Raw genomic sequence first — 26,048 nt, 5'->3', positions numbered from 1 at the left:
CACCGAGAAAGAAGACGTAGCATGGTGCATGAATGAAGAGACAGCAAGCTTTACATTCAGAAAGACCTCAAACCCTGGTTCTGTCACTTACTATCCATGACAGCAGCTTGTGTGCATGTCTCTCTCTGAGCCTGAATTTTCTTATCTGTGGAATGCAACTAATAATATGCCTCTCTTGCAAAACTTGGGATAATGAGTGGCTTAACATAGTGCCTAATAAGTAGTAGATGCTCAGTATATGCTCTTTTTTAGCTCCTCTGTCCTATTCTCCATTAATTGGCTTCCAATAGAAGAACAGTGAAGCATTTTCAGTTTCTTAAAACCAAAATCAGTTTATAGAGATATGTAGAAATTTTCAAACTTTCACTGAGAAATAAAAAGGCAAAGGTCATTTATTTACAGAGCTACAAGCACATATCCCAGTCTATTTTTGAATGCTATTTAAAGGCCATACTTAGCAGTTTAGTATAGCTGGAAACCAAGGACTTAAATAGAAATTGCCATCAACTCAATCACATCAGAAGTTCTTATGAGCACCTATTAAACATGTGATGATAACACATTATATGTCTTCATGAATGTCTCTACGGTGACTACATGAAATGCTTTTTTGATGCATCCTAAGTACAGTCAGAGTAAGCACTGGACTTCTGGAATAGTTTAAAAAAATAAAGTGTCTGTAAAATAATGTTTTGATTCATTAAGTGCAATGGGATCAAAACCAGATGGATTTGGCAGCAGGCTTGTTCCCCTGGTTCTCAGGCTGCTTCAGAGCAGTGCCAGCTCTGAGAGGGGATGATCAATGTCACACATTCCACACTTCAGGCACTAATAGATCCTTGGCTCCAGGTTTCCCAGCGTTCAGAGGGAATGCCAGAACACACATGCTGTGACAGAATCATTTTGGAAGCATCCATGCAGGCCAGAGAAATGAATAACTGCCTTGGGCACCGAATGGCTCAGGCAACAGCTGTTTTACGCCGGACAGTGATTAGGATGGATCTTTATTCTGTACAGTAACTGTCACGCTTCACAAACACACACACAGTAGGTCTTCCTAAGGTGTAACATAGGGATCAGCACCTTATAACAGAAATATCCACTCAATGGTACATGGAATAGTTTGAAAAACCACCAGGCTTGCTTAAACCTGGTCAGTAATTTACATACACACTATACTCACAACCTTTCATTCTGTTTTTCAATAAACATTTATAGAATATCTTTCAGATTCTAAATGAGCCCATCATTCTGCTGTTTAGGCACTGGGGGTACAAATGCAAACAAGATAAGTATGATCCCTTACTTTCTAGCAGGGAATACAGATCAGTACACAGGCAAACCTGTGATGAGAGATGTTCTTGGAGAAACAAATATGAAGAGTAGCTAATGCCCCTCTAAAACAGTAATAAGAACATTGTCCACTCATCTTAAAAGACTGTTGATGTCTCGTGAAGCCACCACTCAAGCTATCCTTACAGTGCTTGCTTAGTCAGTACCTCTCTAGTAGAGAGCTATGAAGAAGGGTTTTTATTTTAAAAATATTTGGCCTGAAAAATAACTTATCCTGGTATGTTCTGGTACAAATTAACTGATTAGGTTAGGGTACACATAAGTGGCCTTATCAGAGGAAACGGAAAGAAGTTTATAAAAATATTGACTGGCCAAGGCTTGCTAATAGTAATGGTAACTAGCAAAATAACCAATATTAACTAGTTGTTAATAACATCATCTTCTATCTAACTTCTACTAAAACAAAAGATAAAATTATAGAAGTTAAAACACATGTTCCTATAAATGCAAGAATATGTTTTGCTTAACACAATAGGTCCTGCTTTTTTCTACCTGATCCACTCCCTCACAAAAAGATGACTGGGTTGGGCTTGTCTGTCCCATGCAACCCCCTTCCCTCAAACCACTCTTGTCTATAGACTCTGCTGAGAAGCTGGGCCTAAGTGGCCATAGTGGTACCTTATCACCATCACTTCTGTCCTGACTGTGGCTTTGGGATCACCTAACCCAACCTAGGCCCATCATATCCCTTTCCCAGAAATATGAGCACTAAGAAAATGAGTTAGATGTGTGGAGTGAAGTCAAAAGTTTACGTCGACTTAGGACTTGAAGTGACCGTCTTGGTCTCCTCCTGTGTGCAAGAGGAGAAGAGACCTATCTATGAGGAAAAGCAGAGGAAGGCAGTGCCATTGGGAGAAACAGGATGGGAGACCAAGCGTTCCTTGAAAGACTGAGAGGGCAGCCTCAGTTCCTGGCGGATTTTCAGCTCTTGTGAGGCCCAGCTGTATTTTATGTCCCCATTCTTTGCATTTAGTGAAGTCTGAAACATAAAATAAGATCCCTTTACTTCAGCTAGCCTGAGTGGGTCTTTGTCCTGTGCACTCCACAAACATATAAGGACAAATGCAGTCGCTAATTAAAAATCAATTCAGAGTGACCTACTTTCATCCCCTTCCCTCCATTTTGATAGTCAACTTTTTCTCTAAATTAATTCAGAAACATTTGTTGAATATCTCTCAGGCTGAGGTGTGTGTTATTAAAAACTCAAGGAAATTGTCTACCCTCAAGGAGCCATTCCTGTTCATGTTCTCATCCTGGCCCTCTTCACTACCAATCTCTTGCTACCTAGTCATCTCAGTTTGAAGCCTCCCACTCTCTAATCACCATCCTCTATTTTTTTCAAGTTACTCCCTATCATCAACACTTTTTGACCCCTATCAGGACGTGTAATTCATTGATACTACCACCTTTTCACTCTCCCTTGCCACCTCCATATCTTAGCCAGTTTAAAATCCAAAGTCAATCCTTACGATCACTCACTCTCATATTCTCTCAACTCCAGTGCCCCCTCTCTCATTTTGTCATCTTCATTTGAGAAAACACAAAACCCTAGTTGAATCTAAGTCTCCATCTATTCTGTGGTATTTGTACCCTGTGTGATTGATGTGATGGGAGAAAAAAATGTGATTGGTCTCATTTCACACTCATTAACATGAACCCAAGAGGACTTTATTGTTATCCAGTAATCATAGCACAACTCCTTAGTTCATTCACTCTCCCGTCTCTATTTCATATTTTCTACTCTCTCTCCAAACTTCCAACACTTTCCCCTGACTTTAATTTCAGCTGATATCCTCGCTTTCAATTTCACTGAGAAAACAAAAGCTACCCTCCTGACAGCATCTTTATCTTTATATTTATGTGCCCTCTCATCATTGCACGTAAATATAACCCACATTCCAATTGAGGGCCAACCCCTCTTCTTGTACAACAGTTCTCATCCACTCTCTCCTTCTCAAGGACATTGCTCTTACAATTCTCCCCTCTCCTTCCTTTATTAGTGATTTTTTTCCTCTCCTCTTGATTGTTATGATCAGAAATGTTGTCATTTCTCCCATCTTAAAACAAACAAAAAAACTACTCTCTCTGGATCTCACCTCCCCCAACAGGCACCCAATTTCTGTGTTCTCCTTTATAATACAACTCCTTGAAATAGTTCTTATATTTGTCTAATTTCTTTCTGCCCATTCTCTTTTGAATTGACTACTCCACTAAAATAGCAGCTGTCGGGGTCATCATAACCTTCACCTTGCTAAGTCCAATGTCAACTTTTAGTCCTCATCATACTTGATCTATAAGCAGAGTTTCACACATTTGATCAAACACAGTGGAAATACCCTCTTCACTCAGTTTCCAGCACATCTCAATCTCCTGTTTTGGATTTTGTTTTCTTTATTTTTTCCTTCCTCACTTGCTGCTCTTTTCTCAGTCATCTTTGCCAGTTTCTCCTCATTTCCCGGACCTCTAAATACTCCACAGCTTAATTCTTGGACTTCTGTAACTCACTCCTATGGCCATATCATATAGCCTCTGGGCACTCAATACTATCTATAAGCTGAGGTATCCCAAAGTGGTATCTGAGCCTAGTCCTCTGGCATGAACTCCAAACCCAGATACCAACTTTCTATTCAATATCTCCACTTAGATGCCTAACAGGTGTCTCAGACTTTATATGACTAAAGCTGAACTCCTGGTCATAAGAATCAAATCTGCACCTCACATAAACTTCCCCATCTTGGTAAATGACAACTCCATCTTCAGTAACTTGGGGCAAAAGCATATAGGTTTTGGATTTGTTTTGAAGGTAGAAACTTCAACAGGATTTGCTGATGAATTGGTCATCTTTGACTCTTCTCTTTCTCTCTAATAAATCTAATAATCAACTCATCAAGAGATACAAGAGACATGAGGGTATGGCTAGACAGAAGAGTTCATGGCTTTGGTTTGTGAGAGTAAAAGGCTTGCCTCACCCACCCCCTTGTTCACTCTGATTAGAAGAGTCAGGCTGGGCTTAGTTCCTTTGGAGTTGCTCCAGCCTGCCAGCATGGAACAAGCAAGTATACCATCCTCTGCACTATAACGTTTAGTAGAGGGCATGTGCTGCTTTGTGCAGAGGGCAGGAGTGGGAGGGTTGCTGCTGGCAAGTTCTGCCTACCCCTGGGAGGGTCAGTTTAATTCTGGGGAAGGATTAACAAACCACAGGGCTACTTGTCCAGAGCCGTATTCTCTCTCATCAGCTTTCTCTATAACAAAATGAACATTTTAATCTCCATTTGCCCAATTCCTGTGTCTTATTTCTCAGTTCAGTTAGTTCCAAACTCAGAAGGGAAAATAAGTATTACTTATTGTAACACTGGTCCACCCACAACACTAGAAAGAAAAAAAAAAAACTACAGTATCTATATTTTTTAAGAGAAAGAGAGGGAAAGTAGTTCCTGCTAAACTGAAAGTTCCATGAGGGCAAGGACCGTCATACATAGTATGTGGTTCAAGTAGGAGCTTAATATAGCTGCTGAATAAATATATGAATGAGGAAATGAAAGTCGAAACAATTAGCCTATTGATCATACTTCTACACTCATTTTAACAAGGAAAAATTTTTTTTAAAGATGATGTCTAGAATTGAAACTTACTTTTGGAAACACATTGTATTAGTTTTTTATGTCCATCATAGCAAATTACCAAAAATTTGGTGGCTGAAAACAACAGAAATTTATTCTCTCACAGTTTTGGAGGCGAGAAATCCAAAATCAAGGTATTAGCAGGGCTGTACTACTTCAGAGGCTCTACAGGCAAGTCCATTCCTTGCGTCTTCCAGCTTCTGGTGACTGCCAGCAATCCTTGGCTCTGTACACATCATTCCAATCCTGCCTCCATGGTTATGTTGTGTCTCCTCTTCTGTGTGTCATCTCCCTCTGGCTTTCTTTTATAAAGACACTTGTGATGGCATTTGGAGCCCACTGGGATAACCTAAAATAATCTCTTTAGCTTAAGATCCTTAACCTAATCACATCTTCAAAGACCCTTTTTCCAACTAAGGTAACATTTACAGGTTTTAGGAATTAGGATCTGATATCTTTCCTACCTAGGATCTGAAATTTTTCCTACTATGACTGGATAAGGAAGGTGTTTCCACCAGACTGCCAGTGAAAACCAACAGAAAACCAAATTAGCTTAAATAAATAGAAGAAATTAATGAGTGAGGAAAGCTAGGATTTGAATCTAGGGAAATTCAAATCCACTGAATTTCCATGTTCTGAGCCACTAAACCATACTGTCTTCTCAAAAGGGGAGAATCCAGGGATTCACATAAACTGGAAAGCCCAGGTAAAGTTTGTCTTCAGCAAAGCTTGGATTGGAGGCTCAAACAATGTCATCAGGACTTGATTTCTCTGTATCATTCAGCTCACTTTTCCATGTTGACTTTATTCTAGAATTCTGTGCTGTGTTCTCTAGTACCTCCAGGCTCACATCATCCTCGCTGGTTTAAGCCCAATCACTCCACCCATCACTGTGGCCAGGAGAATAAGCTCTTCTCATTGCCTATGCCTGAATCACATGCCAACTGAGCTGGGGGGTGGGGTGACAACCTACCCCAAACTGCACAGATTCAAAGAGGAAGGAGTGTTTCTCCAAAGTCAAATGAGAGTGCTGTTACCAGAGGTAAAGTCAAAGGATGCTGAGGAGCCAAAAAAAACAGAAGAAAGTTTTCACTACAAACACGAACCCATTTCTAGGAAGCAATTGCTCTCATTTTACTTCCTCCGAGAAGTCAGTATTATTTATTCATACGTAAAGCTTCTGTACAAATGACCTCGGAAGGTCCTTTGCCCACTGCAAGATATTTCACTAGACTCTTAACTCTTCTCTGCCTGTGTTCCTTGTCAAATGCAAAACATGGAACAAGTGTACTTAATCAGAAAACGTTTGTTAAGTCACTACTCTATCCTAAGATTTCTGTTATTCCCTAAGTTGTCCTCTGGGCTGATAACAGAGTTAGTAGAAGGCAGATGGTAAAAAGAATGCCTTTCAATTTTCTCTAAATCCTTTATAATGTTTTAATTTTTTTTTACATTTAAGATATTATTAATTTATTAAAAGTTAATGAACTTTGTGGCTACTTCAATATAGTAAACCATGTTACTACAGAAGCTATGAGTCTCCTGTCTTACTTTGAGTCTCCATCCTGCATCTTTCTATTTCAGAGCTTACCAGGTCACTACAAAAAGAGAAAAAGCATAAAGAAGAATGGACCATGTTCAAGACATTTGTCACTCAGATATATAATTCTATTCATTTGCAACTTCTAAGAATTCTGTTTAAGTTCTTCTGTAAGAGCATAGGCAAGCAAGGGAAAATTCCTGATAAGAAATGAGAAGAAACATAGCAATCTAAACCAGGAAGAAACTAAGAGAGGCAGAGAAGCAGGTGCAATTCTCTGTATGATGATCTCTAAAGACATTATCCCAAATTTATTCCCTCATTTAGAAATTCCTCAATTATAGTCTGTCTTTATACATGGAAGATGATTAGTATTTTCAAGTTCTAAAGTTTCAAAAATCAAGTTATTTTGTAATACCAAATTCAATATAATTTTCCATCTCATTAAAAAAAATCTCTGGTTTCCACATTTCTTATAAATGGTTATGGAACCTGGTCCTACATTCCTCCAAATAATTTTGTGGGAATGAGTAAAAACAATTTTAATATGTTCATTAATATCATATGTATACTTAAAATCATTAAAATATAAAATAGAAGATTTTATAAACCTTCTTGATCAAAAAACTGTTCGGTAAGCTGTCAGTGTTGTGGGCAAAAAAATAAACATAGCCCAGTCATTTTTCCTGATAGGTCTCTCCGGTGCTTTCTAGCCACGTAGTTATTTTAAAGTATTATTAAAATTCATTATACTTTCATTTTATATTTAAAGGAAAAGATTTGTGATTTGGAGACCAAAGAATACACACGCACACACACACACACATATGTCTGCTCCTTTCCAAACTGTTTAAGGAACAATCCAACATCAACATTAAATATATTTTCTTGACATGAATATCATGAAATCTCATTGAGTTTAATTAAAATCTGTTTTCAAATTTAAATGACTCAAAATTAGACCTAAGCATTTGTTGTTCCTGAGGGAATGCATAAGTAGATGAATATTATATATTATATGGTAAATATAAACTAATATTTAATATACATTATAAAAATTGATTTTCATGTGATTTCTAATTATCAAGATTCATAAGTTGTTGGCAGCATGACAATAGGAACTGGTTAAATAGTACTGTAGAATATCTATATATTCAAAGAGGAAATAATTTCTTATTTTTTCTGATTTTGCTCTATTAAGAAAAATATGGGCATGTATTATAAGCAACCACAAAGAACATATTTACTGAAGATATTTGATATTATAATTGTTACAGTGTATTTTTAAAGTTGATATCCTTGGATCAAATTCAAAGAATGTTTGGCCTATTCTCACATAAGATGTTCAGCTTATAGAAGATAATGCAATAGAATATGTCAGTGCAGCATGTGCAAAAGGTACATATACTACACACGCAGGACTCATTTTTCTTTCTAATCTCACAAACTTTAATCAGGGTCTGGAATTAATGTCACTGATATCTTAGATCATGCTTCCATTCACACTGAAATGAATATTGGGAATATGTTTAAAAAATAGATCCAAGTTACAGACTCAATATGCACTTTTTAGATAAGAAGTTTGAGAAATGAATTGCAATTTTAATTCAAATATAAACTCTAAGATCAGCACTTCACAGTTGTCTGGTGGGACACATGCACAAGTTCCTAGTAAAATGTCTCTGACTTCAACAGAGCCTATAATAGGGTTTTCAGCAGGACAACTGTCCTCCTTGCGCTCTTGATAGAACCTCCTTCACTTCTTTCTCACACCCCTACCTCCAACATCCTTGGCCTCGTGATTACAAACTGCTAAAGAGAACAATCCCCCAAAAAGAGACTAGCATTAGAACAAATTACCCATCTTCTCTACAAGACCCTCAGAACTAGTCTGCTCACTTCTTTGCTGTTTACCTTAAACTCCATAGACTCTCAATCTTTCATCCTTCCTTGAATCACCTCCCCAAACTCTTCACGGTGCCCTAAGAAACGCCATATCTGTCATTAGCTGAATTGATACTACCTATCTTCTCTATATGTTCCCCCACCTTCATATTCTCACAGCCCTTATTTTCCTGAGGACACAGCTTCTTCAGCAGCACTCTCAAGCAGTAAATATTCTTTTCTTCCACTCTTTCCATACTCTAGGGTAGAGATAAAGCCAATTTCTTCCTTGTTCCTTGTTGATACTTCCCAACTGTTTCTCTTTAAAAAAAGAGGCATTTTATTTTTCACAATAAACTATCTTTTCATAGTCCATGCACTTTCACACTTTCCCAGATTATGATTATTTCACCCTTCTCCTCACTCCTCAAAACTCCAATGCTTCCCATCCCTTCCTCAAGTGAAGACCTCACTTCTGATTTCACAGAAAAGATAGAAGCAATCCTACCACCTAATCTACCAATCAGCCTGTGTCTGTGTCCATGAGCCTGCGTTCCTCCCCCTGGGACAATGGATGAGCTTTCCTTGCTCCTGTCTAACGCATTCCTTCTCTTGATTGAAATATGAGTAACATATCTCATACTCTCCTAATTTCCCTCTTAGCTGTTCATTTTCCACTTCCTTTGCTGAGCACTCCTCTTCTTGCCCTCTTAATGTTGGAAACCCCTACGACTTGGTCCCTGGATTTTTTTTTCTCCACCTATATTTACTTCTTAAATGATCTTATGTAAGTCTATGATTGTAAATAAAATCTATATCTCTGCTGCCCAATACAGTAGCCACTTACCAACTATAGCTATTGAGCACTTGAAATGTGGCTAGTCCAATTTCTAAATATAAACTGGATTTTGGAGACATCGTATAAAAAAATGTAAAAAATCACAATAATTTTTATATTGACTATTGAAATGATAATATTTTGGATATATTAGGTTAAATAAATCTGTTACTAAAATTAATTTTACCTGTTTCTTTTTACATTTTTAATGTGACCACTAGAAAATTTTCAATTACAACATTTGTGGCTCATATTATGTTTCTATTGGACAATATTGATCTATACATTAATGACTCTGACCTTTCCTATGAGCCCACACTCACATAACAGGCTACTTATTTGACATTTTCATTGTATGTATAATAGGCACCTCAAATAATGTGTCCAAATCTCAGCTCTGGGTTCTACCCATCAAAACTGCATTTCCCTCTCCTCCCCACCTCAGAAAGTGGCAGTTCTTATCTTCCAGTTCATCAGGTCTAAAGCTTAAGAATCACCCTTCCTTGACTCTTCCTTTTTCTCACACTCTACACCCAATCTTTTAGCAAGTACTGACAACTCACCATCAAAATATTCTTAAGGGAGTATTTTAAGGAAGTGAGCTTAGGGAGCAGGAATGAACGATGGGGAAAGAAAACAAGGAAGAAGGGAGAACTAAGGTCAGAATCCTTTTTGAGTTGACCATCACTAAAAGAAACTGGTTTCTTAACCGTTTGGGACCTTCTGAGAAGCTGTATAGAATGTAACTGAGACCCTTCTGCCCAGGAAAGAAAGGAGGAAACATTTATCCATCAGTTCTCATCCTCCCTTCCTTGTCGCTCCTGTATCAGTGCTGAGCCTATTCCAGTGGGTGTCCCAAGTCAGGAAGGAGTCAGGGAAGCCTGGAGCAGGAACTAGTCACTACAGCAGTGGCTGGAATAAGAAGTGAGGCCGAGAGGATTTCAAGTGGTGTATGGAGGTGTTTGTTTGCCACAATGCTCAGGAGAGCAAAGTGTGCACATCTCTTCCCAACTCCCATATCAGTGATGTCACCTCGGTAGCTAGAAATGCGTTAGAGTATTTACGCCATGGATATCAGCAAAAGCTATAAATCAGGCTTTCTCTGTCCTCCCACCATAGCCGGTTGTTAAACATTTGCTAGCATACTACTACAAGGATCTGTTTTTTCAAACAGCTGCAGCTTACTCCTGTCTAGCTCCTTCTCAGAACTGCAGCCACATTGGTTCTTTCTGCATTTCTTTGAAGCACTTTGAAGCTTCCCTCACTTGAGCGATTATAAAGGGTTTTCCCATGGCCTAGAACTCTAAGCAGGAATTACTCCCTGTCTGAGCAATTCCTCTTTCATATCTTAGCACAAATGTCATTTCTTCTAGAAAGACTTTGCTGACCCCCAGACCAGGTCCAATTCATTTGTCATATACTCTCGATCTATATATAAGTGATTATTTAATTGATATTGTTGAATTGTTTAATTGATATTATTGAATTGTTTCTCCAGCTAGACTGCAAGTTCCATAAGGGAGCAAGCCATGACCATTTTTTCTCACTCTTGTATTCCTCATACCAAGTTTGTATATTTACTGTATGTCTGAACAAAAGTTTTTCAATCAACAAATATCAAAAGCACTTTTACCACTCTCCCATGAGTGAAATTGCACTTGTTTTAGGAGTATTGAAAAGGAGTCCTCATATTTAAAAATGGGGGGAGCCACATTGGGAGGAAAACACGAGACATTATTACAGATGTACATCGCTTCCAGCTATAATCCATTGAATGAAATCTCATTCACATAGCTCTACCTAACTGCAAGGGACATGAGGAACGTATTTTAGCCAAGTACCCAAGAAGAAAAGAATATAATAAATTTGATGAGCATCTAGCCAGTATCTGCCACAGTCTGCCCTTTGAGACATCATATATCCATTCATTCTTATTCCCTGATAGAACACACTCTTCCTTTCCCCAAAGGAGACAAAGCAAAGTTCCACCAAGGCACTGCATCCAGCTCAGAGTCCAGGTCTCTGGCTGTTTGAAGTCTTCTCCATCAGGTCCAGACATGGGTCCTTCTGGCCCAGTAATAACATGTACCAAATACAAAAATTCTTTCCACCTTCCCCCAAGATCACACAACATCCAGTAGAGGAGCAGGTACAGGATAACCTCAGTAAAAGCTCCATCAGTGAAAAGGAAAAAGAGAAGACACATAGCGATCACTAGACTAAAGAAGTTCACTGGGAAGTCCCTGCAAAGGCCCCTAACCTGGAGGAGGAAAGTTCTTTGAGTAGACAGTGATTCTGTTCTGGGAGGCACTCTCTTGCTCATTTTTTTAGTGGCCCCTGGATTCACGCTAGGAAGTATTTTCCTTGCTCCTTGGCCACATCTTTCTATTATCCTCCTTGAGGACTGTATAGCTTTTGAGGTCCATTTCCAGATAAAGCCAGGTTATTTTACTTTTGAATATTCAATTAAATCAAGGTTCATGGTTTCTTCAGCAATGAAATTCTCTAAAATATTTGGTAGATTTTTAATCTATTTTCTTCCAATTAATTCTACATGCCAATAACCACATTCAAAGTTCTTTTTCTATACATAGTTTTAAAATCTTCTTTGTATCTTCGCTTCTTTACCACTTGCCTTAGTCTCTCAACTTAATAGTAAGTGCTTTAAGGTTATCCGAGATAATGGGCTGGGTTGGGAAAGACACACCCTTAGTCTGATGTTTTCCTGCAATGATAAGTCTCAAGAGACATTTGCTGAAAACCAAGGACCCAAATCCCTGGTATCTCCGTATGCCCTTTCATCTCTGCTTATAAACTAGCCAATACTTTTCTTAGTTTATCTCTTTTTTATAATAACTTCCCAAAGGCAGCCCAAAATCACCAACATATTTTAATAATACTGTTTACCACCTTCTTCACCTACAGCTACAAAGCTCAGTAGGTACATGGTTTAGATTGCAATTTATTGCTGGTGGCAGTTTTACCATTACATAATATGCATCTCCAACACTTTAATTCGCTATCTGTTTCTGTGCTGCCACTTAGTATAAACCATAAGCCAATGAATCCCATGGCTCTTCCCTCTGTCTCATGCTCCACATATTGTTGACCAAATCGAGATAACTCTACTTCTCAAATATCTCTACAATCTCTCCCCTCATTTCTATTCCAGTGCCACTACCTTAATTCGAGTCATGCTTTCTCATGTGAATCACTGTCTCCTCGTTGGTCCCTGTGCCTCCAAAATTCATCATACCTCACCTCTGCTGCCAGTAAATGTTCTAAAATGCAAATGTGATCATTGCAACTTTTCTGTAAAACATCTGGATGGTTCTCATTACTTTTATGTTAAAATTCAATGTTCTTCAACATCTAGTCTCACTCTAATTACTCCCTAATCCTCATGTTTTGGTTATATAAAATCATTTTAGTTCCCTCAAATACACCACCATCACTTGCTCAGATGTTCATTATCATGTAGATGCTAGGCTCTCTGACTAGATAGGACTTTTCTTCTTTCTTGAGTTAACACTTACTCATCCTTCAAAATTTACCAAAGACTTTAAATCTCCAGGGAATCCATCCCTGATTCCTACATTGGAATTAGGTATCCTTTCATTGATTTCAAAGCAGTAGAGTTTGTTTTTATTACAGTATCAGCCACACTATATTGTAATTATCTATTTATCCTCCTTTATCTGACCACACACAAATTACGTATATCAAATTCGAACTTGAAAGTAGCATATCTTTCATCTCTACATATCTCACATAATAAATAAATGTTGGTTGAACAAATGCATGAACCCCAAAATTTCAGTATGGCAGTGACCCCCAACATCAATCTTCAGTCTTCACCTATCACTCTCTTAAGTGCCAGGATCTCCATTTCCAACTTCCTAATGGTTATTTCCATATGCGTGTCTACTTAACAAGTCTAAAAGTGAATTCATTATCTTTCCCATCCCTTTCTCCACTTGCCCAAAATCTGCTTCTTCCTCTGAATTTCTATCTTTACATAATGATGTCTGTCCAGTTTTCCAGTCTAGAAACCTCAATATCTTTCTTTAGTAATTCTTTGGTCAAATGAATTCCTGATAGCCACATTAAAAACAGTAAACAGATTTCCTTTCTGCAGTATTTCTTTGAGCTTTCAATATATTAACACTCAATATGAATCTCCAAAAAGTGAATGCATTTTTTCAAACTTATCTAACCAAAGAACCCTTTTGTCAAGGTGAATCATTCAGGGGACTAGTGTTCTGAAGACTACACTTTGAGAAACGCTGCTGTAACATCTTTCTTCCGCGCTTGCTGCTTCACTACTGCCCTAATTTAGGCCCCTGCCATTGCTCACATGGACCACCGGTTTCCTAGGCAGCCTCCTCACTTATCTCTCTGCCACCATTCTCTCCACAGCCTCTGCTGCCAATTTTATTTTTCTAACAGAAAGATCTGGTCATTCTCTATGCTCAGCTTTAAAAACACCATAGACTTTCCATTACACACAGGTTCAAATCCTAGGCCTGCCATTATATTCCTTTCAAAATCTAGCCTCGCCCATCTTCCCAACTTCATTTCTTACCACGTCTATCGTTTATCAAAACATGTCACATTCTTTCATCCTTCAGAGTTTTAATATTTTGCTCCCATTGCTCAAAATGGCCTCTCCTCTTCCCACCCTACCTTTAACGAACTTCTTAAAACCCATTTCTAATGAGATCTCTTCTGGCATTTGGTGACTCCATAATCCTTCACACTTACCTCTATTACAGCAATTGTCACATTGTAGGATAAGAAATTACCCAGCTGTTTATCCCCACCATTACTCTCTGAGCCTTTTCATCTTTATTTCTCCAGCTCCTAACATGGTGCCTGGCACAGAGCAGGCACTCACTGAATGAAAAAAATTCAGATGAATGTATAACATAAAAAGCAATAACAAAACAGGAAAAATGTAGATAAAGTTATGAAAGCTGTGACTAGAGATGTGTTTTTAGAGGTCACTTAGTCCAGCCATTAGTCTCAGGAAAACAATATTACTCTGCTTAAATAGACATCTAGGTTCCACCTTAACAAGTTCCTGATAGAAAACAAATCTTTGCTACAAATCTTCTTAAAGGTAAACTCTATAGCTCCCAAAAATCCTTTTAGGGTTTTGAAGGAACACTCTCACAAATAGCTTGTCTACCTACCCTGCTCAACAACAGCATTCAGGGTCATAACTTCTCACTGCTTTAGTAATGGTGAACTAAACAATCTCTGAGGACTTGTGTATTAGAAGGAATATCACTCTGTTGGAAGGTATGGCTACCCAACTTTGTTCCTCTAAATTCCTCTTTCCCATTAGGATGCTCTCTTCTCAATTTCCAGTGGCCCCCAGAGTTTAGCAGCTTTATTAATCATGCCTCCCTACCTTTCATTGCTAAAATTCAAAGTGTGGGATGGTGTTTGAACAAGGAAGTTCCATTCCAAGCATACCAGAAGCAAACAGTTTTGCCTGTTGGTTTGCTGAACTTCTTTGCTCCACCAAAAACTTACCTTTAGCAATTAGATCTACAGGTTCCTTGTATTTTTCTTTTACATGAAAACTGTGTGGCTCCTTGAAAGAAATTTGCCGTGGGGGCTCCTCCAAATGTTCACTTTTGGAAAGATCTTTGGGAAAACAAATACTTTTGCGTGCTGTCTTAAGCTCTTGGACCACATCAAATGTTTCTTTTTTTTTAATCTCCAAAGGTATGAATTTGCCAGATTTCAATTTTTGATGTTTAGTTTTAAAAACATTTATAGGAGTACCTTGAACTTTATTCTATGAATAAAACAAAATAAATTTAATGAAATTTAACTATAATATTAATTGTGTAATAAAATTATATAATAAATTGTATTAATAAATTCTTAAAATTATACGCACTAAATACATTTTACAAAGTACCTTAGCGTATAAGACCTTTACTATAAAGCACATGACAGCAATCAGATAAAGCAGATGTTATTCTTGTAGTTGTCTAAAAGCCCTTAAGAAGCATGAGGGCTACATTCTACCTCAAAGAAATGAAAATTTTAAAATAGTAATTTTATCCTCAAATGTGGTATTTTCAAATACAACTTTAAAGTCTATTTTAAAATAGAAGTTTTCAAATAGACATATAAGACATTTAATTATTTTAAATTATTATATTATTTAAAGTATTTTATTATTTATTATTATATTATTTAAGTTGTTATATATTATTTAAATTTAATTAAATTATTATTTAATTATTTTCAAGCATATTTGAAGCATTTTCAAATGTCCATCAAATGCTAACACCCCCAAACCTCTTACTCTGTTGAACCAAAAATAACTGCTCGTAAATGGAGGTAGGTTCTCATGAAAAGCATATTAATAGCCACATATGTTTTTCAATTCTTTCAATCTCTTAATTGCTTCTTAATTTTGACTACTTTGAGCAGTAGAAAAATAATACAATCCTAAGTCTCTGACAGGTAATTATCCAAACAATTATAATTGTTCAAGTCTAGTCATTCTCTGGCCCATAGACAGAGTCCTCCCTCCCCCAAAAAAAATTTTGAACGAATTCAAATTGTTGCCAACTCAAGATGCCACTAAATAAGTTCTAGTATGCTAGTATTATGTTTTATCAAGCAACCAAAGATGGAATATTATGCTGTTATTATTAGAAAAAATTCTAACAATAAGTCAGGTTCTAAGGACATCTACCTAACTCTGAAGACTGTAAAGTTTTCATCCCATGTGCCTACTAGTGAAATCAATATAACTTAAAAGAATTTTTAATTGGTTAAAGGAAAAAATTTGTTAAGCAACGTTAACAATGTTGATTACAAGATTAAAACCACCTATGGCCAGTCTCAGCATAGAGGACTATTCAAAAGAAACATATGTAAAAATTATAATCCCCCCCCAACAGTAAGCATGGAAAAATATTAAAATCTTTATTTACAATTCTGGTTTTTTTAAAAAAAACATATTTGAAAGGGCATAGGCTAGTGTGGCACATAGTAAACCATCCTCAAATCCCCTTCCCTCACCTGTCTCCCCAAAGGCCCATTTGTCACAACAGCTGCTGCTCCCCCAAATTTCCCATCTCCTCTCTAGATGCCCTCTTCCAAAATTTCACCCTGTGGTGACTCTCCTGTCTCTTAGAGTCCCTTTCCTTTCACTCCTTCCTCTCACCTTCCAAATCTATCCATTCAGCAACTATTTATTGACCCAGGCACAATGCTTGTTGCTGGAGATACAACATTCAAAAAAGACAGTGGCTGCCCTCAAGGAGTTATCAGACTGGTAAACAGTTCTAATGCAAAGTGATCTGGAAGAAGATTCGGGTAAGCATGTCATGCTAGGGGCAGAGGAGAGATGCCTCTCATAGTATATTTTCTAGTTTACCTTTAAACACTTACCTAATAGCGTTTAAAGAGGGATATTTACTTGAGATATTTAATCCAAATATTTCTGTTATAATTCATCAAAAGAAAACATTAAAAATTTGATTAAATGTGTAAATTAAATATATAAGTAAATAATCTGTACTGCTGAAAAATATTATTTTTTAATGCAATCTGACATCAATATTTATAGCCAGTAAGGATTTCATTTTCTCTTCTATTCTATTCAGAATCTATCAGGGTTCATGCAATCATTTGGAACAATCACTGCAGTATAAAAAAATAGTTATTAGTTTCCTGGAAAACATAATGTTAGATAAATGCAAAGCATTAACCTCATTTATTTTCTTATAATGAGCAATGAGAGCTTTTGCTTCTTTAAAAAAATCTTGCTTGGTGATCTCTAATATAGGACCTAAAACAGAAACAGAGAAACATTTTATTTTTTTAATGTAGTTAATATACCTTTTTTTTTTCTTTTTTTGCTGGGAAAGATTTGCCCTGAACTAACATCAGTTGCCAATCTTCCTCTCTTCTTTTTTTTTTCCCTTCCCAAAGCCCTAGTACATAGTTGTATATTCTAGCAGTAGGTCCTTCTAGTTCTTCTATGTGAGCCGCCACCACAGCATGGCTACTGACAAACAAGTGGTGTGATTCTGCATCCAGGGAACCAAACCTGGTCCGCCAAAGTGGAGCGTGCCAAACTTTAACCACTAGGCCACCAGGGCTGGCTCATTAAGGTACTTTCTTAAAGAAAAATGGTAAAACTATGAAATTACAATTTGGGGACAGTTATAAATCTTGTAGAATGTTATAAAAAGGGAATTTTATAAGTAGATGTCATAAGTGGATGAAAAAGTTAATGTAATGCTTCTTTAATGTAATATTTTCCTTTAAAAACATCAGCTTATAATGGTCAGAGAGATAAAGTAGATTATCCTAAATTACTAAAGTCCAGGAAAACCAAAGAAAACACACAAATTGAAATCTCTTTCAGTTCTAAAAGTTCTTTAAATGTTACTATACAGAAGACACAACATGATTTGAACACAAAAATTATTAAGTCTATCTGTGTTTTCTGTTCCTGATGACTAATCCATACAGCTGTACATTTCTTCAAGAATATTTACCTTATAATTTGTTGATAAAATTATAACTGCAAAATAAAACTCAATAGTTTATTAAATAAGAATAGCACTGAAATAAAAAATATACACACCTACAAATGGATGACTTTATAATAACTCTTATCTCATTTATATTTTCCTAAGATTCTTAATTCATTCTTTTTATCCAGAGTTATGTATAGAATTCTACAGCATGTACATAGAATGCATCATTCTCATTTAGTTTTGTCTAAGATTTCCTCCTTATATATTTCCTTGATTATTAGCTGATTCTGACATTTATAAGTGTTTCTTGGCTTCCTCCTCCTAACCCGGATTCAGTAAAATTTAAGTATATTATCTATTAAAATTAGCTTTTCAATCTGGCCAGTGTGCTCCCCATTTCTATAACTCTACCTACTTTAGTACTCTTAAGATCAAGATTTTCCCTCTCTTCTTTTTACCTACTCTAATTTTAATCAATTAAAAATTCCATCTTCATGCAAATCAAAACCATAATGAGATACTGTCTTAGTCCCTTCAGGATGCTAGAACAAAATACTACAGATTGGGTAGCTTATAAGCCAGAAATTTATTTCTCACAGTTCTAGAGGCTGGAAGTCCAAGATCAGGTGCCAGTATGGTCAGGTGAGGGCCCTCTTCCAGGTCACAGATGTTTAGTTGTATCCTCACATGGTGGAAGGGACTAGGGAGCTCTCTGGGGTCTCTTTTATAAGAACAGTAATCCCACTCATGAGTGCTCCACCTAATCACCTCCCAAAGGCCCCATCTCCTAATACCATCACCTTGGGGGGTTAGGATTTCAACATACAAATTTTGGGGGGACACAAATGTTCATACCATAGCAGATACCACCACATACCCACCAGAATGCCTAAAATTAAAAAGACTGATAACAACCAATGTTGGTGATGCTGTGGAGCTACTGAAACCCTGATATGTTGTTGATGGAAGTGTAAAGTAGGATTATCAGTTTGGAAAAGATATGGCAATTTCTTATAAAACTTAATATACACGAATGAAACATATATTCACAAAAGACTTGTACAAGAATGCTCATAGCAGCTTTAATCATAACAGTTCCAAATTGGAAACAGCCCAGCTGTGTATCAACCAGAGAACAGTAAACAAACTGTGGTATACTCATACAATGAAATACTTCTCAGCAATAAAAAAAGAATCAAGCTACTGGCATGCATAACAACATGGATGAATCTCAAAAATATTATGCCAAGTAAGCATCCTTACACAAAAAAGCACATACTGTATGATTCCACGTACAAGTTCTAGCACAAATAAAGCAAATACACGAGAGGAAAAAAAAAAACAACAGTGATTCTTTTGGTGGGGAGTGGCATAGATTGTCTGAGAAGGGAGACGAAGGAAATTTCTGGGGTGATGGTAATGTTCTATATCTTGATGCACAGCAGATTACCCAAGCATATGTAATTATCATAAGTCAATGAATATGTTCCTAAGATTTCTGCATTTCATTGCAGTACATTTTACACCAAAGGAAGAAAAATTATAAACAAATATTGAATTCTGACTAATGAATGCATGTTGATTGTTGTATGGATATGTGATAAATCAAATACAGTAAAATATTAATGGTAAAAACTGGCTGGCAGATCTATGAGGGTTGATTTAAAATTCTTTCAAGCTTGCTATATGTTTGAGAATTTCATAATAAAATATTGGGGGCAAACTCTCTCTTCATTCCTTCACAAAATTTCCCCTTGCTTTTCACCTCGTAGATTCATGGATCTCAGGCAGCTGTTACCTTGGGGCAATGAAATTAAGGAGAAAAATGACTGGACTCTAGCCTACCTTAAAAGTACTGCGCTAGGAAAGGAAGCATCTACTGAGGTGCCCCATCACTGGACATTGTAATTGTCGTTCTGTAGTTATTCTAGAAAGAAAAACATCTCCCCTTGCTCTCTCTCTTCTTCCTCCCTTCCACTCTTACCCATGGAAAGTGCTGTAAGTCATTACCAAACTCAAATCTCCCTGTCCTCCCACATTTGCCACTGTATCTCCCCACATTCAGGCTGTCTACATATTTCTAAGGGTACTGATTGGTGGAATTTTTTTCTTTTTTTCCAATAGAAAATAGCAGTCAAGACTTCACGCATATACTTCTAGAGAAGTGTACATATTCTTTGTGCAGATGGAAGCACAAAGTAAAATCGTTCGTACAAACATCGCCATTCAAAGCCATAAGATGCACTGTCCTCACACGGAAGAGACAGGAGTTCAGGAATTAAAATTGTCTATTTCATCAAATTTCAACTAAAATCTAAATCTACTTTGAGGAGGCTTCTAACTAGACCACTTACTTCCCAGAGGAGAGGTAGTAAGCTCTCTGAAGTGTGACTCCACACCTTGCCCTCTTTTTCCTCCTCTCATAAGAATCTTTCTTCCTTTAATTCCCTTCTTCTGACTAATCAAATCTCCCTTATAGTTACTTATAATTACAACATTGCCATATGTCATACACATGACAAACAATATAATTTATTAATATATGAAATGATTAAGTCACTGATTTTTGGTGAAAATGTAGCTTTATAAAAACCATTGAGTCTTCATTCCAAACAAGACCTTAGAGATGATCTAGTCTTCTTTTACAGGCAAAGCTCTGAGACGGAGAGGGCCTGGGTGCCTTCTAAAGTCAGTTGTGCTGGGAGCCCGCACAGGTGCTGGTCTCCTGAGTTGCTTGCCACTTTTTTCTACACATCTGCTGCTTCTCTTAATGCCATGCATGCCTTGTGAATCCTGGACACTCCTCTGAGATTTGGCTGGTCACCCTACTGAAATACTCAAATTTCATCAACACTTTCTGTTATGGACTGAATGTATGTGTCCCCCCAAAATTCATATGTTGAAACCTAATGCCCAGTGTGATGGTGTTAGGAGGTGGGCCCTACGGGAGGTGATTAGGTCAGGAGGGTGGAGCCCTCATGATTGAGATTAGTGCCCTTATAAAAGAGAACCCAGAGAGCTAGGTAGCCCCTTCTGCCATGTGAGACTACAGTGAGAAGCTGTCCATCAGTGAGGAAGCAGGCCCTCACCAGACACCAAATCTGCTGGTGCCATGATCTTAGACTTCCCAGCCTCTAGAACTGTGAGAAATAAATTTCTATTGTTTATAAGCCACCCATATTATGATATTTTGTTATAGCACCTGAACAGACTAAGATAGTTCCATTTCAAGCCAGCAATCCTGCACCCTTGTTGTAATTTCATGTGCTGATAGAACTGTTCTGATTTTCCCCTTCATGACTCAAAATTAGCCTTTGACAGAGGAGTTAAATTCCCAAGATAGTATTTTCTTCCTATCTGGACTCTTTGTTGCCCAGTGCATCTGATTTTCCCCATCCCCAAGAGCCACCTGTTGCCTGTGAACTGTGGAGGAGCTGGTGTCCACTCTGGCAACCCTAATGGCCTTCTTGGAGCCAGCAAGTACACTAGATTCTGACTCATCGAGGTATTGCCACAGCGAACCCATACAGTCAGGCCATGAGACTCTTGAACAGAGCAAGGCCTGAGATTGTTCTTAAAGGGGCAGCGAAAGACAGCCACCACAAGAGAGCAATTTCACACAGATTCTGAAACAGCTCCACTGAAGGCATGTCGACATGTTGACTCCAAGCCGAAAATCCTGAGCCCTCATTGTCATTTAAGTTGCTGAGGCAGCTGTTCTGATTTTCTCTCAGAACTAAAAATTAGTCTTTGAACCAAAGAGTGAAATTCTCAAGGTAGCACAAGATAACTCATATCTGAATGCGGAAGAAAAGGCAAAGCTACAGTGTGTTCTTTATTTTTATAATTTCCAAGGATATGTAATATTCAACAAATGAGTCTAAAATTACAAGAAATTAAACAATTTTGACGTTAAGAATCCATCCAGTTGATAATCTTTCAGGCTTCTGTTTCTTTGTTCACAACGGGGTAAGTTCATAAGCATCAGCTTTTATACATTCAAGTGAGCATTATAACTTCAATTACTAAGAGGAAGTTGTCAAGGTCTGCTCCTTCTCTGTTAAAAAATCTATAATTAAGGCTTGGTTTATTTGCAAATACATATCCATAGCATATAGAATGATTTTTAAGAGCTATCATTCCTGAGTCATACTATTTGGTCTTGAACTCCAATTTGCTTATTTCATTGTCTTAAGCCTTCATTTTCTCATTCGTAAAATGAGGATAACAATAATAATAATAATATATCTCACACAGAGTTGTTGTGAGGATTAAATTGGACTTGGCCACGAAGCACTGAGCACGGTGCCTGGTACATAATAAGCTTTCCATAGATGTTAGCAATTATTATTACTGTAGTTATTACTATCATTGGGCTAAACTTGTCCCCAACAGTGTTTATATAATTAATTTCATTAGTCAATCCTTATTTCTTCAATAGCACAAAGATAAATTTCAACTTTCTAAATTAGTTTGAATGAATCTGATCTTATTATAGTTCTTTTTTATCCAAAACTAATTAATTAATAGGTTTGCAAATAATAAAGTCTCTTCATACTTGGGATTCTTTAAGTTACTAAATCCCCAAAAAGCAATAAAAAAGTCATTATAAGCAATAACAAATATTTTATGATAAAGTTCATGAAGAGGCTGGAATAGTCATATTAAATTTACCTAAAACATGAAGGCAAATATCAATATTTCCACAGGGAAAGAAAATGAGTCTCTAATGCCAAATGATTTCACTAGCCTAAAATATTTTCTTACATTTATTTTATATATTTTTTAAAAACTCACTCTTCATATATCACCAATTTAATGTTATTATGATTGATAGTTCATAAAACTTCAGACTTCTCTTAATGTTTTAGAGGTTCTGTATAATTGCTCTAGAAACCTCTGAAGTAAAGACACCAGAAGAAGATATAATTAGGAAACTATGACAGGTAATGAGCTATTGGCCATCTCTTGATTGTACTCATTGAGCTAATCTTTTCTGCATCCAAAAAGACCCAGGGACTAACACACATGTGATTTTTATAACCATAACAAAATAACTGGCCTTCCTCAAAGTGTTTCCATCCTTCTTGTAACAGGCTGCATTCTTCACAGAGTTCACGATAATTTACTAAGAAGATATCCTGAACAAAGATGTATGGCCACATGGCTAAGGCCTTCCTTGCCTGTATAGTTGAAGTTTAAGTGTCTGACTGTGTGTCTGATTTCACAGTGTTAGAGAAGCCCTACCTCAGGCTCAATGAGACTCAGGTCAGCATACGTTCACTAAGTACCTACTAAGTCCCAGATTGCTGTTCTGGTGCTAAATGTGCTGAAATAAAGAAGACACTCTGTATCCCTGCCTTCCAGGTGCTTAGAGCCTAATACCAGAAAAAAACTGTAAATAAACTCCACATCATTCAGTAAGATATGTGCTGTGATAGAGGCCAACGTAAATCACCAACACCCCCTACTGCCAGTTCACTAATGTATGAATTTCCCTTTAAAGAGAAGTCTTTATATTGTATTATTAGAGATAAGGTTTAAAACAGAAATATCCCAAGAGAAATAACACAGTGAATCAAATCCAGACTATGGCAGTGGTTTTAAAATTGTGCTTCATCAATTTCACATGACTTGGGGGCTCTTCCTTCTTTCAATCAAGGCAGCTCAGACCTTATCTGTTTTACATATTTGAGCTCTTCCTAAGTTTTATTTTGTAGGAAAAAATTCCTTGGCTATAAATAACAAATACACACTAAACAAATAAACAAAGGTTAAATACTAGTGCATGTGCGGAAAGATCTCCTTCTAAAAGCAAGTTCAGATGAAGAGAAGAGTGAGGAGAGGGGAAAAGCTTAGAGAGGAGAAGCAGGGGAGGGAAGCTGGAGCTGAGATCATTTGATTAGTTTAGGGCAAAGCATTGTGGAAGCTAGAAAGTGAATGGAAGCTCTTTGAAGAGAAACCTCAAATAAAACAGTTTATATTCAATTCCATTATATAGAAGTGAAGAAAACATAATTTCTAATTTATTTTCAAAAAAATTTAAAAACCAAGTAAAACCCAAATTTCAAGCGGCACATGGCTATCATCTCCTAAAACCTATATTCAGCAATTTTTTTTCCCACGACACACTGCGTTAAGACTCAACTCTTCAGTTCCAACTTAAAGGCATTCTGTTGAGTTCTCTACAGACACACTTTTTCTCACTTACCTCTTTTCTTTATTCCTTCTTTAGCAAAGTGTCTTATCCTCTTTGCAACAATAAATGGTTAATAGGTTTCCTATATCCCTCAGGAAGATTTTACAATGTACCTCCCCCCTACAAAAAAATATCTCTATGTTAATATTTCTCAGAGTGGGGTTAGGTTGCTAAGGAGATGTAGGGGAATTCCAAGCTCACAGTATCAAGCCTTCAAATACAATTTAAGCAATTATGGGGATAACCCAAAGGCAAAATGAAACTAGAGAACATTCCTCCTCCAATACCTGGATCTTCCTCCCTTTCTGCTCTTTCCGTCTTGAAAAATGTACTGTATTATCCAAATAGAGAGAGAGTTAAAGTGATCCACACAGCACTCTGTTCATAGCCCTGGACGGAAGCCAGCTGGCCTGTATCATTTACTGCCTGGGCTCACAAGAGCCAAGGGGAGGTAGCAGAACTGGAAATCTTCATAATCCCAGCTCTATATGCAGCACTACATGTTTCTCAATCATACTACCTAATCCTAAATTTAAGATTATTTGCAGTGTTGCCACATCTAGATCAGCTCTAAAAGAAATATAATGTGAGCCACATATGTAATTTAAAATTTTCTAGTAGTCATATTTTTAAAAGTGAAAGAGGTGAAATTAATTTTAATAAAACATTATAATTAATTGTTATAGAATATTTTATTTAAACAAAATATATCCAAATATTATCATTTCAGCATTAATCAATATTAAAAATTAATGAGATATTCTACATTCTTCTTTTGTTCTGTCTTCAAAATCCTGTGTATATTTTGCACTTACATACATCTCAATTCAGATGCTACGTTTTTATCAGAAATCTTGATCTGTATTTAGATTTTAGAAAATGTCCACTTGAAAAAGTAGATTCATATCCCCAAGTTGCTCCAAACATGCTTAAAAGTTTTCCAATAACTGAATCATCAGCTTTTATATTGAAATTAAAATGAATTAAAATTAAATATTCAGTTCTTTAGTTTCAGGGGCCACATTTTAAGCACTGAATAGCCACATGTGGCTAGTGGATACCATATTGGACAGCACACTAAGTTAAAAGTTGCTACAGATCTCTCCAAAGTTGGTTATATTTAAATAAAGGGAATGAGACGAATTCTTACAGGGTGTGCTAATACATTTAGCACTCTGAGGGTTAGTAATTAATAGAAAAGCTTCCTTAAAGCTGTTGGAGTGTCATGCACTGTGCACTGAGTTATTAGGTAAGTGTGGATACTCACATTCTGCTTTATCAGGCAGAGCCTCTGCAGCAGCCATGATGGGCAGTTAGGGTGATCTTCCTTTTTGAAGATTGGGCTCCAAGTCCCTAAACACGATTACATTAATTCAGTGGTGATGAATATTTATTTTTAGCTATTTCTTTCACTCATTCATGAAGAAACAGGATAAATGATTAACACCTTTTATACATCACTCCTCTGCTCTAAAACCTTCAATGCCTTTCCCTCCAAAAGACAACAATAACAAGAGCTAGCATTGAGTAGGGCTCTGTGGTTTATCAAGTTCTTGGGTACATATTACCTTAGTGGTTCCAAACAATCTGATAGAAACTATTGTCCCACCTTTGGCAGATGTGGAAACTGAGCCCGGAGAAGTGAAATAACTTATCAATGTAAGCAGTTATTTAGTGGCATGTAGAGATCTCAAATCCAGATCTTTGGGCCTAAGGCCCTATGCAGGCCCACTGATTTCTCACTATTTTACAACTAATATCCAAATAATACCTGGCACATACCTTACACATTCTTTCCTTGAGCTTACACACTTGAACTTAGGTTTATGCTACTCTTCTACTCAGAATGCCCTGTTCTCACATCTATATTTATTTATATCCTACCCATCCTTAAACCATAGGTTCAAATCCTACCTCCTTTGTGATCACCCCAGCCTCTAGTGATCTGCTCCTCCCTTAAACATACTAGTTCTATTGTCACTAGTTCTATTGTCTGTGCCTCTCACTTGAAATTTATCATATGCTCTGTGTAAGGGGCTAAAAAGACAGAGTAATAGATATAAATAGAAATCCTATATCCTAATTAGCTCCA

General features: G+C 37.0%; 1 protein-coding gene across 1 annotated transcript in view; it reads right to left on the bottom strand.

The window, feature by feature from the left end:
* Window positions 1-25,260, bottom strand: part of IQCM (IQ motif containing M) — a 354,275-nt gene extending 329,015 nt beyond the window's left edge. Inside the window, exons 1-3 of the mRNA XM_087437208.1 lie at window positions 25,224-25,260; window positions 16,981-17,060; window positions 14,777-15,044 (exon numbers count right to left, since the gene is read on the bottom strand). Of these exons, the coding sequence (XP_087293334.1) occupies window positions 14,777-15,044; window positions 16,981-17,060; window positions 25,224-25,260 (385 nt within the window). The remainder of the gene's footprint in view (window positions 1-14,776; window positions 15,045-16,980; window positions 17,061-25,223) is intronic.
* Between the last annotated feature and the right edge of the window lie 788 nt (window positions 25,261-26,048).

The sequence above is a fragment of the Ceratotherium simum genome, chromosome 12 (genome assembly GCF_057802395.1).
Source record: "Ceratotherium simum simum isolate JZ-2026a chromosome 12, ASM5780239v1, whole genome shotgun sequence".
Classification (NCBI taxonomy): domain Eukaryota; kingdom Metazoa; phylum Chordata; class Mammalia; order Perissodactyla; family Rhinocerotidae; genus Ceratotherium; species Ceratotherium simum.
Note: the sequence above shows the minus strand (reverse complement) of the source record. Positions and strands in the feature narration are given on the sequence as shown.